The sequence below is a fragment of the Notamacropus eugenii genome, chromosome 3 (assembly GCF_028372415.1).
Source record: "Notamacropus eugenii isolate mMacEug1 chromosome 3, mMacEug1.pri_v2, whole genome shotgun sequence".
Taxonomy (NCBI): domain Eukaryota; kingdom Metazoa; phylum Chordata; class Mammalia; order Diprotodontia; family Macropodidae; genus Notamacropus; species Notamacropus eugenii.
Window position 1 is genome coordinate 75,035,028 of NC_092874.1, and position 13,842 is coordinate 75,048,869.

The 13,842-nt window shown below is 38.5% G+C and overlaps 1 protein-coding gene across 5 annotated transcripts in view; it reads right to left on the reverse strand.

Moving 5' to 3' along the window:
* Positions 1-211: 211 nt before the first annotated feature.
* CUL2 (cullin 2) overlaps positions 212-13,842 on the reverse strand; it is a 116,098-nt gene continuing 102,467 nt past the window's right edge. For all 5 annotated transcript variants that reach the window (XM_072651999.1, XM_072652000.1, XM_072651998.1 and 2 more), the window contains exons 18-21: positions 11,754-11,956; positions 9,178-9,279; positions 1,632-1,748; positions 212-792 (exon numbers count right to left, since the gene is read on the reverse strand). In XM_072651999.1, coding sequence (XP_072508100.1) covers positions 661-792; positions 1,632-1,748; positions 9,178-9,279; positions 11,754-11,956 — 554 coding nt within the window. In that variant the 3' untranslated portion in view covers positions 212-660. The remainder of the gene's footprint in view (positions 793-1,631; positions 1,749-9,177; positions 9,280-11,753; positions 11,957-13,842) is intronic.

Below are 13,842 nucleotides of genomic sequence, written 5' to 3' on the forward strand. Positions count from 1 at the left end.
CTTAAGTGTTCTAATCAATTAAAACAAAATATACACTTTAACACCTATGAATTGGAAATCTGGGTTTTTCCTTTTATTTTAGAGTCTGAACTATAGTAGAAGTGACCTAAATGATTTAAATATAATGATTCTATATTAAATGCTCTGAAGGGTCATGGGCATTTATATATTAATCCATAATCAACCTGGCAGTCATCAACATAAAAAAGCATTCCATTTCTTTATTTTTTTTATTCGACAAGCAGCAATATCATGTTTGTCATTTTAATGTAGATACAATTATTAGGTTATCTGTCATATTACAATATTTAGGTTTTTACTTTATGTCCTTTTAAGATACATTAAAAAAAACACATCAACTGCAAACGTGAGGGAGAAAAAAAAAGCATGGTACCCAACCAAATTTCCACATTTCAGCAATACTTCACTCATTCATTTAGTAAAGTTTTAAGAAATGTCATAATGACATGAGCTTGAAACATCTATAGGCATTTTCATTGACGCTCATGACGTGGCACTGGTGATGTTGTAAACAGCAGAAAAACAGGGGCTGCCAGGTGACCAACTACAGAGGCACAAGCCTGTTTCTTCCCACAGGACACACCAAATGGTGACAGTTGTGATCTTCTTCAAAGCGCACCTGCTGGGCAGCTGGCACCATCACGCCACATAGCTATATTCATCTGCTGATGCTTGGCTTCTTTCAATGTACTGTTTGTCTATCAGAACTTCAATGCACTTCTTGATCATGCTAATGCTTGGGTTAAACCGAGCTCTTGACTGACTAATAACCTATGAAAGAAAAAATAAGCGATTTCAAGTTAGTGTTAAGTAATTAGCCTTATTAACATACAGTGTGTCAAATTTTAAAAATTTATTGTTAAAACTTCAGTTTCTGATTTTGTTTTCAAATAAATATAGGTTCTATCTATCTCAGAAATAAACAGCACAAAGTTAAATCAATTTTTAATACCCTGTTACATAAATAACTACCTTGTTTTACGTTTAGGAAGCAATATAATGGGAGTGGGTAACCTTATCTTCTATCTGGTTCCCACCTCTTTCTTCAAGATTAGGGTACTAATTTTAGACAAACAGATACTGAGTTCAGACATAGTAACTCTGAGACCTCAGTTAAGAAAATGACTAGCATCCAAGCAGACATTTAAACAAATGTGAAATTTGTTCTAAATTAAATTTCATGTAAATAAAACCAAAATGATTATGAATGCAGTATTTGTTATTTTGACGTTAAGAATTAGAGAGACGTCCTGAAAAGATGGATTAAGTAGAAAATGTAAATGAGATTCAAGAAATCATTAATGACCATCCCCAAAATCTGGCACTTGGTATGGGGTTAACCCTCTTTAAATAATTAATCAAACAAAAAGGACCTTGCAATATAATTTGGTGAGATCAAGGACCATTGTATAGCTAATCTTGATTATTCAGAATAATCAGCTGTGAATATATGTGAACAAAAAGGATTATTCTCATTGAGATGCTAATAATGAAGCATTTCATGACACTACTGAGAGATTTAGTCATATTACACTGTAGGCAAGCAATTACTGAAAATGAATTTAGCATATTACAACAATCTTATATTACACATTTCCATTTTCCTTTACCTCCTGAATAAGAGCATTATGCCGCAACACTTTTCGAGCTTTCATGATGCGGACTATAGCAGCCTGAAGGTACATTTTCCTGTCTTCATCTACAGCACTTCTAGTCTGTTCCATCTCCTATATCATCAGGAAAAAAATGTTAATAATAGATGTAAATATCCTAACATATATTTAATTGTAATTCAAAACTCAAAATTTTAATAAATAATAATTATTGAATAGTTACTACATGCCTCCCCAAATTACTAATGCCATGTTCTCTAGTTATAAAAAATATTGCCTATAGATAATGGCTGTGTTTTATCACTTAGGAGAATAATTTCCCAACTTCCTCCTGGTGGCCCCATTGAATTCAATTTAATTCGACAATCATTTATTAAACACATACTATGTGATGGGTACCATACTGGAGCAACAGTGATGAAAATGAAATAGTTTGTGACCTCAGGGAGTTTACATTCAAATGGAGGGATATATTATTTCATAAACGAGTAAATCCAAAATAATTTCAAGAGAAAAAGTGTTAATGGGGGTGAGGAAATTAGGAAAAGGTCTCATATGGAACCTAAATTCTTCTTTGAATACAGAGATTCTGTAGGATAAAGATGAAAAGGGAGTGTTTTTGGATAGGGAAGACCACTTTTGGAAAGGTACAGAGGTGAGTGATGAAATGTTAGGAAGAACAGCTAGGAGGGCAGCTTGACCACAGTGGAGAGCATGAAATAAGAATGGAGATGCAGGGGGCAATCTTTGTGGGGGGCTTTCAATGTCAGGCTAAGGCATCTGCATTTTATCCCAGAGGCAATAAAGAACCTGTGAAGAGCACTGAGTGGAGGCATAAAGTACAATCTGTATTTTAGGAATATCTATTTGATAGGTATATGGAGGAAGACTGGAGAGGGAAGTATCTGGAAATAAGGAGACAAATCAGGAGGCTGAAGAGCCCTAGTGAGGGGTGAGAGATCCTGATCTAGAGGCTGAGGCTGAATATATGGAGAGATAGCTGTAGTTCTAAAAGATGCTTCCCACACCCCCTTCTCCCCTTTCCCACTAAAAAGGACAAAGCACCTGAACACGCCTCTTTTGCAAGTCTCCCCAAAGTAGAGCATGCTACGGTTCATGAAGAAAGGAAAAGATGCACATAACAAGCATTTGTTCTGTGCACTATGTGCTCCACACTGTGCTAAGTACTTCAGATTCAAAGAAAGGCCAAAAGAGTTCCTACCCTCAAGGAATTCACCTTCTAATGGAGATTAAGAAGGGTACCACATGGCGGCATATGATTACTGTTGTTGATAATGGTAATAACTAGCATTTATACAATGCTTTAAGATTTGCAAAGTGCATTACAAATATGATCTCATTTTATCCTCTCTAAACCACAAGAGGTAGGTACTGTGATCATAATTTTCCCTCTATCATATCAGTAGGTAGTATTATCCCCATTCCAGAAAAGGATATTGAGGCTGAGAGAGGGTTGGCTGACTTGCCTAGAGTCACATAGCTACTAAGTGTTAGAGGTAGGATTTGAACTCAGACCTTCCTGACTCCAGCTCCAGTACTATATCTACTGCACCACCTGCTAAGCCAGTCATAAGGGTCTGACTCCAAGACCTTCTAACAGTTTCATCACAATCCAAAAGCAGGACCTTGGTTTTGAGAAGCACTCATCTATAACAAGGGAACTCTATTTCCTTGTAGCCATGTGAGATATGATGATATGCTCATTGTAGAAGAAGTGGTAGTAATGGTAAGCTCCCTGGGATCTCAGGAGCTTCCTGAATAGTTTAGATATCAACCATACTGCTCATGAGCTACATGTCATGAATCACTGGGGTGGGAAAAATATGTAAACTTTAAAGTCTTCAGGGTCTAAACAATAGGATTTTTACATATGGCAATTCAAGAAAATGCTTTTATCTAAAGTAAAAAAAGAACTACTAGAGATGTAAAGAGGATTTTTATAATATAAAAGCTGGCAACTCTTTTTGGAAAGAACTAAGTCATAAAATTACACATGTATTAAGAGAGAAGAAAGATGAATTCTGAAATTACTTTTTTTTTTTTAATTTAACTTTTAACATTCATTTTCTTTTTTTTTTTTAATTTTTCTTTTTATTCTGTATTTAATATCAAAGAAAACAAGCATTTTCACATACAAAGTAGAATAGAAAAAAGAGATGTGTAAAATCACAAATCTCTACTCCGTACAACTGACTTTTCCTTTTAAATAGATAATTTAACATGTAACTTTCAAAGCTGACCTGTTTGTCTGTTTTCCCCAGCAGCCATCCTTCTGCTGTCAGTCATGCCCTCTAAAGCCCACCTCTCCATCAAAAAACTAAACCCTCAAAACAAATTCTCACACTGGCTATGTCCAAAACTGTCTCATTCCGTATCATAAATTCATCCCCTCTGTCGACAGGTAGCACACTTCACCAGAGGTGCTCTGAAGTTACAGCTGGTGACTGATTTAAGATGTTCGTGAAAGTCTTTCTGTTCAATGGTGGTGTTATCGTATAAAGTGTCTTCCAGGTTCTGTTCACACTCTATCAGCTCCTACAAGCCGTCCTAGGTTTCTCTGAAATTATCCCTTTGGTCATTTCTTATATTGTAACAATATTCTATTACATTTATTCACTTCAATGTGTTCAGCCATTCCCCAAGTACCTGATAGCCACTCGCTGTAACAAGAACCTGCTATGTTTTGTGTTTTTCTTTTTTAAATGTATGGGTCTTTTCCCTTTCCTTGACCTCTTTGGGGTAGAGACCTAATAACAGCCTGCGGTAGAGAATGGTCCCATCCTCCTTTGGTGCCTCCTACAATCTTCATTTTCCTTTTCTATCACCTTTCCCAGTATGGTAGTATGAGATGGAACCCTCAGGATTAGTACTCTGCATTTCTCAGTGAGTGATTTGGAGCATCTTTTCAGACAGAAGTTAAGTAACTTGCCAACCACAGCTAGTCTGAAGCAACATTTGAGCTCATCTTTCTGACCTCACATTCAACACTCCATCCACTGCACCAAAAAGCTACCTTCCAAAAGCCTACACAAGTGTAGCCTTCATTCAGTGCACTGTTTACTGCACCTCCTGCGATGGTCACCACCACTCCAGTAAAACCAGCCTTCCCTAATGCTGAATCCCAAAGCTAAGCTTTTCTCAGTTCTTGTGATCCTGGACATCTGACCTTCCCTGCTCACCCTGCCAATGCCTCTTCCTCCTCCTACCCATGGCAGTCTGCAGGCTTCTGTTCTTGGAGATCTTCTCTGCTTCTGTGATTGGATCCATTCTCAAGGCTTTCACACTGACTACTGGACATGGCAGTCTTAGTCCTCAGCCTTCCCTTCAGTGCTTCCTCCTCCTCTTTCTTCCCGAATCACCCACTCACGATTCCTCTCTATGCTTTCCCCAACACATGATCCAGTTGGTTTCATCTCTGCAAGGCACTATCTTCTTCCCCCCCCCACCAGGACCTTTGAGCATTTCTCCCACCATGGAAGTTGTTGCTAATTAATCGCTTCCTCCCCACTGCTTGTCAAAAAAGGGTCCCCACACCTCAGCCTGGAAAAACATTCCAAGCTTTTATAATCTAGCTCCACTTTTACATTCCCACTAGTGTACCCAAAGTTCCAGAACCTGCTTTCACCCAAATAAGTCTGCCCTGACTTTCCAGTCTCCTGACCTGTACAGCTCAACCCTCTGGAAAGTACCTGGACCAATGCTTACCAACCAACAAGTGCTCCTTTACCAACTACTCCATCCTTTTCTCTTTCAACCTTCCAGAATCTCAGGATAGGAAGGACCCTCAGACGCCATCCGGTCCAATCCCAAACTTGATGCAGAAAATCCTCCACATGTGGAAGTTGTTAAGTTCTTTGACAAGAAATTCGCTGCCTTCATAAGGTCATCTGACTGGGCAACGTCATTGCTGCAAAATGTTTCTGACGTTTCCATCACACCCTAAAGAGGCAATCAGCCAGTTCAAACTCGCAGACAGACAGTTCATCGATCCCATGAGTGGCGGTGTGGTTGCGGACTGCAGCAGAAGCGAGTGAGTAGGCAAGAACTTCCCATGGACCTGGTGGTCTCTGTGTGAGAACTGCTTCCTTCCTGGCACATATTCCTGAGAACATGACACCCTGGCTTCTTTTGGATTTATCCTTTCCAGATCCATCACAAGTGAATGAATATCCCTCGCTCTCCCCGCCTCCGCCCGGGGCTTCCAACAGAACGGCGGCGCCCCCCAACATCAGGAGGGCACGAGCGAAATGGGGGCCCCCTGGCCCGGGGCGTGAGGGGGGGGCGGTCCTCGAGGAAGTGTCCCCCCAACTCACCCCTCCTCGCTCCCCAGAGCGCCATGCTGGGCTCCCTCGGCCAGGCCGGGTCTCGGAGGGGCCCGGCAGCCCCCGGGCCCCCTTCGGCGGGGCATCTCTCCTGGCGCCGGGCCGCACCTCCCCCGCGCCCGGCCGTCACCTTAACATTCATTTTCACAGAATTTTGGGCTCCAAATTTTCTCCCCCTTTGTCCCCTCCCCCCACCCCAAAACACCGAGCATTCCAATTACCCCCATCACCAATCTGCTCTCTCCTCCACCATTCCTCTCTGCCCTTGTCTCCATCCTCTCCTCTGTCCTGTTGGGCCAAATAACTTTCTATACCCCTTTACCTGTATTTCTTATTTCCTAGCGGCAAGAACAGCAGTACTCGACAATTGTTCCTAAAACTCTGAGTTCCAACTTCTTTTCCTCCCTCCCTCCCCACCCCTTCCCTTTGGAAGGCAAGCAATTCAATATAGGCCACATCTGTATAGTTTTGCAAATGACTTTCATAATAGTCGTGTTGTATAAGACTAACTATATTTCCCTCCATCCTATCCTGCCCCCAATTACCTTCTATTCTCTCTTTTGATCCTGTCCCTCCCCGTGAGTGTAGACCTCAAATTGCACCCTCCTCCCCATACCCTCCCTTCCATCGCCCCCCCCACCCTGTTTATCCCCTTATCCCCCACTTTCCTGTATTGTAAGATAGGTTTTCATACCAAAATGAGTGTGCATTTTATTCCTTCCTTTAGTGGAATGTGATGAGAGTAAACTTCATGTTTTTCTCTCACCTCCCCTCTTTTTCCCCAAACTAAAAAAGTCTTTTGCTTGCCTCTTTTATGAGAGATAATTTGCCCCATTCCATTTCTCCCTTTCTCCTCCCATATATTTCTCTCTCACTGCTTGATTTCATTTTTTTTTAAAGATATGATCCCATCCTATTCAATTCACTCTGTGCACTCTGTCTCTATGTGTGTGTGCGTGTGCATGTGTGTGTGTGTAATCCCACACAGTACCCAGATACTGAATAGTTTCAAGAGTTACTAATATTGTCTTTCCATGTAGGAATGTAAACAGTTCAACTTTTATAAGTCCCTTATGACTTCTCTTTGCTGTTTACCTTTTCATGTTTCTCTTCATTCTTGTGTTTGAAAGTCAAATTTTCTTTTCAGCTCTGGTCTTTTCATCAAGAATGCTTGAAAGTTCTCTATTTCATTGAAAGACCAATTTTTCCCCTGAAGTATTATACTCAATTTTGCTGGGTAGGTGATTCTTGGTTTTAGTCCTAGTTCCTTTGACTTCTGGAATATCCTATTCCATGCCCTTTGATCCCTTAATGTAGAGGCTAAATTTAGAATGCTAAATCTTGTGTTATCCTGAGTGTATTTCCACAATACTTGAATTGTTTCTTTCTAGCTACTTGCAATATTTTCTCCTTGACCTGGGAACTCTGGAATTTGGCCACAATGTTCCTAGGATTTTCTCTTTTTGGATCATTTTCAGGTGGTGATCGGTGGATTCTTTCAATATTTATTTTGCCCTCTGGTTCTAGAATATTAGGGCAGTTTTCCTTCATAATTTGATGAAAGATGATGTCTAGGGTCTTTTTTTGATCATGACTTTCAGGTAGGCCCATAATTTTTAAATTGTCTCTCCTGGATCTATTTTCCAGGTCAGTTGTTTTTCCAATGAGATATTTCACATTATCTTCCATTTTTTCATTCTTTTGGTTTTGTTTTGTGATTTCTTGGTGTCTCATAAAGTCATGGCCTCCATCTGTTCCATTCTAATTTTGAAAGAACTATTTTCTTCAGTGAGCTTTTGAATCTCCTTTTCCATTTGGCTAATTCTGCTTTTGAAAGCATTCTTCTCCTCACTGGCTTCTTGAACCTCCTTTGCCAATTGAGTTAGCCTATTTTTCAGGGTGCTATTTTCTTCAGCATTTTTTTGGGTCTCCTTTAGCAGGGTGCTGATCTGCTGTTCATACTTTGCTTGCATGTCTTTGATTGCTCTTCCCAGTTTTTCCTCCAGTCCTCTAACATAATTTTCAAAATTTTCTGAGCCCTTTTTGAGCTTTTCCATGGTCTGAGTCCATTGAGTGGGCTGGGATACAGAAGCCCAGACTTCCGTGTTTTTCCCTGATGGTGAGCACCTCTCTTCCTCATCAGAAAGGAGGGGAGGAGAAACCTGTTCACCAAGAAAGTAACCCTCTATAGTCTTGGTTTTTTTCCCTTTCCTGGGCATTTTCCCAGCCAGTGACTTGACCTCTGAATATTCTCTTCACCCCCACCTCATCTCCTGATCCTCCCAGCCAGCGCTTGGGGTCTGAGACCCAAATGCTGCTTCCCAGCCTCAGGGCTTTGGGCAGGGGCAGGGCTGCTATTCAGTGTGAGATCAAGTTCAGCTGCCCGGGTGGGGGCAGGGCCGCCTCACAGGCTCAGTTCCCTCTGGGGGTTTATGCAGAGACCTTCAACAATGGATCCGGGCTCCTGCCTGCTTTGGGAGCCCTGGTCTGCTCTCACCTCCGTTGGTGCCTCCCGAGGGGGCCTGAGTCATGGGGGCTCCCCACTCCCCTCTCGACCCGCTGAAGAGAGCCTCTCACCAACCCTTGTCACCTGTGGGTGGAGGGACCCGCGCGGCTGCTGGAGATTCTGTCCCTGAAGCCTGCTCAGATCTGCTCCTCTTGGCGCCGGTGCCAGCAGCCAATGCTGGGCTGGGCTCAGCTCTGTGTCCGCAGCGCGAAGAACCTTTTGCGAGAGGTTTTCAGGCTCTCTGGAACAGAAATTACGTCCGCTCCGCTTCTGTGGCTTCTCCTGCTCCTGAATTTATTGGCAGCTCTTTTCTACAGATATTTCATGGGCTGTGGGTTCGGAGCTAGCGTATTTGTGTGTTTCTACTCCGCCATCTTGGCTCCGCCCCCCTGGAATTACTCTTCCAAAATGCAAAAATTTCTTAGGAGAATGTACAGGATAAGCATTTTAAAAATTTAATGTGACAAAAAACTGGCCATTTATTTCAGACAATATTTTCTGAAACTACATTACCAAAAGAGATAGTTGTATCTCACTTGTAGCTTAAATTACAAGGCTAATAATGATAAATTGTACAGAAAGAATGTGCTTAACATTTCGTCAATTTTAGGGCACAAATCAAAAAAAGGTTATGCATTATGCTTTGTTAAAACCAACATTAGTAATTAGTTGAGAAAAGTTAAAAAATACTTGCCTGTGGTGTGTCTTTTTGCATTGATGTGGTGATTTTAAATTTTGTTCTTTTACTGCTGAAGTTCATATTTAATGAAAAAGAAGAGTCTGCATCTATGTCTTCCTGTATTTAGAAAGAAGACAATTTATAAATAATATCACCAAGTAACAATCTTGGTAAGAAAATTATAAAAATTAAACATAGTAACTAAGTACCAAATAAAATTTATTTAAACTCTTCAGTTATCAATTCTATTTAACTTAAAAAAACTATTTAGGATATTTTTTCTTGTGCTTACATATCAATTTAAGGGATCTGACAAACAAAACAGCCAAAAAAAAAAAAAAAGCTAAAACTAATAGTCCAACATACCTTAATGACTTAACTAAAAACTCATTTTCCCCTCAGCTGGTTCTCTTACTTCATTTTTAATGAATTTAAAACCAGTGTCTGGATTTTAGGTAGATGATATTTTCAGGTACTTGACACACATAAAAAAATTAAATACCAAATGTTTAAATTTTATTTTCACAACCATTCTGAATATTGCATAAAAATGTTAAATAATAATTACAATAAGGAAATATCTATAAATATAATCACCACTATGTGGGCATACTAAATACTCCCACAGGCACGCAATACCACATTCTATTTTAATTTGGTTCTTATGAATTTTTCCTTCATGCTCTATCTCTTTCACTCTTGATAGTCATCACATTTTTTCAACAGGTTAAGCACAGAAACAAGTCATCTCTTCTCAGATAAAAGTTATTAAACCAACATAAGAATGCCAATTGCCCTTTACAATCCAAGAAAGTCAAGTTGATGTAGCAAAACTTTTGCCAAAATGGAAAGCAAGCATTAGCAGATGGAATTTTCTCATTAAGAGCCTAGAAGTGCTGCCAAGCTACTGTTGGAATCACATTTAAATGCTTAATATGCAAACAAAAATCCATATTTACAGACTATTCCAAGGCAGCAGTAATAATGTAACATTTTAAAAGAAACAACTCACATTAATTTTAAGTAGAACAGAATATTTGACACTGCATTAAAGTTAAGTGTCACTTCCCAGCATGATTATGGAAAATAAAATTCTAATCACAGAATGTGTACCATATAGATGAGCAATTATCTGATCCAAACTGTCACCACAGTATTCTGGACCTCAGTAAAATGCATGAAGGGGAAAAGTTAATTTTTCAGCTTTTAACTTTATCATAAAAATGGAGCAATTTTATTATATTTCCTCCCAAGCTAAAAGCCACAATCTTACTAGACTTAGACTTACTTTTTGAGGGAGAAAAAAGGTATCTTAGGTTATACTATCAATTTAAATTTCTTACAAGTTATTTGAACATACTAGTTCATCTCTATCTTCTTTCTTTGCCATATAATGTAACTGATATCTTTAGAAATATAAATTTAAAACTGACCTATAAAATCAACTTATTACAGAATAGAGTGGATACTTCTACTCCATACATAAATTGCAATGGTTTTGAAATGGTTTTTGCAAGTAGTTGTGCCCCCAAATTTATCATTTGTTGGCCAACTTTCAAGTGATATGTCTTTCCAAACTTATCTAGCAGTCTTTGGCTAAAAGCTGCATGGTCTTTGATTTTGGTCAACAAACAAGATCATTACGGCACAGAAATATATCCCTAGAGTTTGTGTTCAAATGACATAATTTTTACGAACCCTGGGGCACTTCAATGGCATGAGGAAACACATATGTAGAACTTTAGTAGAAATTTTTCTTACAGAAAAGATAAATTAGTGAAAGATCGCTCATCATATAAAAGCAATTTCTTTAAATAGAATACTTTCTGTGACATTTAAATTATGATAAGACATGAATTATGATGTACCAAAGGAAGATTTTTAGTAGAGGTATACAAAATTTGAAATGTACAAAAGATTTCTGGTCATATGGTCTATAAAATTTAATTACCTAGAATATAATAGCATTTATATAAAAAGCCTCAAGGTTTATAATATACTTTACATATATTATCTCAGTCGATCCTTACAACCTTGTGAGGTAGGTGCTGTTATTCCTTCCATTTTACAGATGAGGAAACTGAGGCTGATGAAATGAGTTGCCGTGTTTTATACAGCTAGTAAATGTCTGAACCAGAATTTTAACTCACGCCTTCTTGAGTCCAAGTTCAGGACTCTTACTACTATATTTTTGGTTATTGTTGTTGTTATTGCACATTTTGGTTTGCTGACTTTTTACTGTGTTAGAGACAAAAAAGGAATGCCTATACAAACTGTCCTGGCTAAAACAATCAGTCTACACCTAAGGTACAAATTAATGAAGCTTATAACTCAATACCAATAAAATAACAGAATAGAGGTATGCAAAGTAAAATGAACATACTAATAAAATGTACAAATGCTAATCAACATTTTGGGAAAAAGCTAAAAGCATTATGCTATAAAATTTATGAAAACATTATGAAGAAATAATAATTAGTATGTATCTTTGAAGAATTCAAATTCCCAGCTTTTTTAAAGACAAGACCAGAAAGACATAAATGGCAAATGTGACCTAGAGTAATAAATTACCTGATTATCATAATACATACCTTTTCTGAATCATGGTTAATCATTTTCACATCAAGTAATGATTTGATAGTTTTTGCCAATTCCTTTTCATTCATCTGTGTGATGTCATGAAGTTCTTTGAAACTGACAGTTTCGCTATTGTTAAAAGCAAGTAGTACTGCCATTTGGTATGTTGTCACCATGGCCACGTAGGGTTTGGACAAATAATTCATTTTAACTTCACCTGCAATTAGGATAAAAATGATCACTGTTATGAAGAATCAAGTGGTCCTAAATCAACTGAGTAATAATTCATAATTTCCCCTTGAAATGGGGAAACAATGATTTGGCTAAGTTGCTCCACTAGAATGTTTTTTCCAAGTGTTATCAAATAGTTGATACCATCAAACATTCCAAGAGAGTGGTTCAAAGTAATTCATAAAACACATGTAAGATGGTAACACACTTTTCTCTGGTGACGTGTAGTTGGCTTTCTACCATGAACGAACAATTTATATAGGCTATCCCTTGGAGTATCACAAGTATTGTTCAGAGTCATCTCATCAAAATCAGTGATGGGTTTTTTTTTTTTATTACTTCTTTGAGAAAATGAGTAGGATCCAGACCTATGATTTCATAGGTAAAGGGACATAGGCAAACCCCTTCTTCAAATACAGATCATCAACTGTCCTGCAACTTACAGTTTTACAGAGATGTCTGGGGTTATGAGAGCCTCCTACTAATTTTAGAGGTCTCAGGGATATTTGGGGAGAACCCTGACAGGCAGAAAGAATCATACAAGTTATAACAAAAGCTGGTATGAGGATTTTCATTTTGGCAAATGCAAAAAAATAATGATAAGGCATAAATATGCCAGGATATTACAAAGACTTTTTCCCTTAAATCCCCAGACCCAGACTGGTTCTTGGGCTACCAGTGTCCTGTGACTATACGATTGAACTCAAGCTCAAAGGACCATTTTGGTCCTCAAAATTCCAGTGACCTAGGCAGAAGGTTCTTAAGAGAAGACAGAGCAGAACAACCACTGAATTGGGAGTCAGGGCACTCAAGTTCAAATCCTAACTCTGCCACTGTGTGATCTTTACTAAATTATTTCACTGAAGCTATTGCCTCACTTGTAAAATTAAGCAGTGGGATTAGAGATCTATGGTCCTATGCAGAGTTCAAAAAAAAAAAAAGGTCCTAGGACCCTAGGATGGCCTCAAGTACTCAGCCTCAGGAGTTATATACCAAGGTCATAACAATCGCTTCTCACCTGTGGCTTAAAAACTGGCAAATGCAAGTTGTTCCAGTGCCCCCAAGTGGTTCAAAACAAGAACTAACTTTAAGGTTCTCTATCCTAAGTAAATGTGATGAATTCATCTGAAGCTGGAATATGAGTTTGGACCTTTTTCCCCTTTCCCCCCATCCCAGTATGGATATTATGTATCTAGCTTATGCATACATGGAGTCTCACAATACCATTTGATGGCAGAAAAAGAAGAGGTAGTCTATATTCTCCTTTCTTTCTATCTTTCCCTTTCAAATAAATGGATGATTCCCAACAATTTTATTCTCAATCTGTGTTGAACAAGGTTTGTTGCTCTCTCCTATTTTCCTTTATTAATAAAGCTGTTTAAACTAGAAGCCATAAAGTCCATAATAAGAACAAACCTAGTGCAAATGGAAAACAGAAATGAGAATACTGAGGCATTTTTTCTTCTCAATGAGTAAGTTAGAGCAAACCACTGCACTCAAGGGACTGAAAAGCGGACTAGACTAAGTCTTTTCAGAACACATGCCAATAGCTAATTTATTGTTGGGTTAGAACTGTGCTACAAAACAAAATTAAATAACACTATGTACAAAAAGCAAGTCTGATGAATTCTGAACTGCTTCTAGTGGGTTATTATCTAAAACGGTTCCTATAGACTTACATAAAAGTACTCACTATTCTGAGGTTTGTCTCAGTGTTAAGCGTTTATCATTATGGGATGTATGCATGCAATATGTCTCGTGACTTCTTAAATAAACATGTCAAGTTATTGCTCTGACACTAAGCTTTGATATTTCACAACAATGGTAACTTACACACAGTTTCCTCATGGATTTTGAACATGTCAAATACTG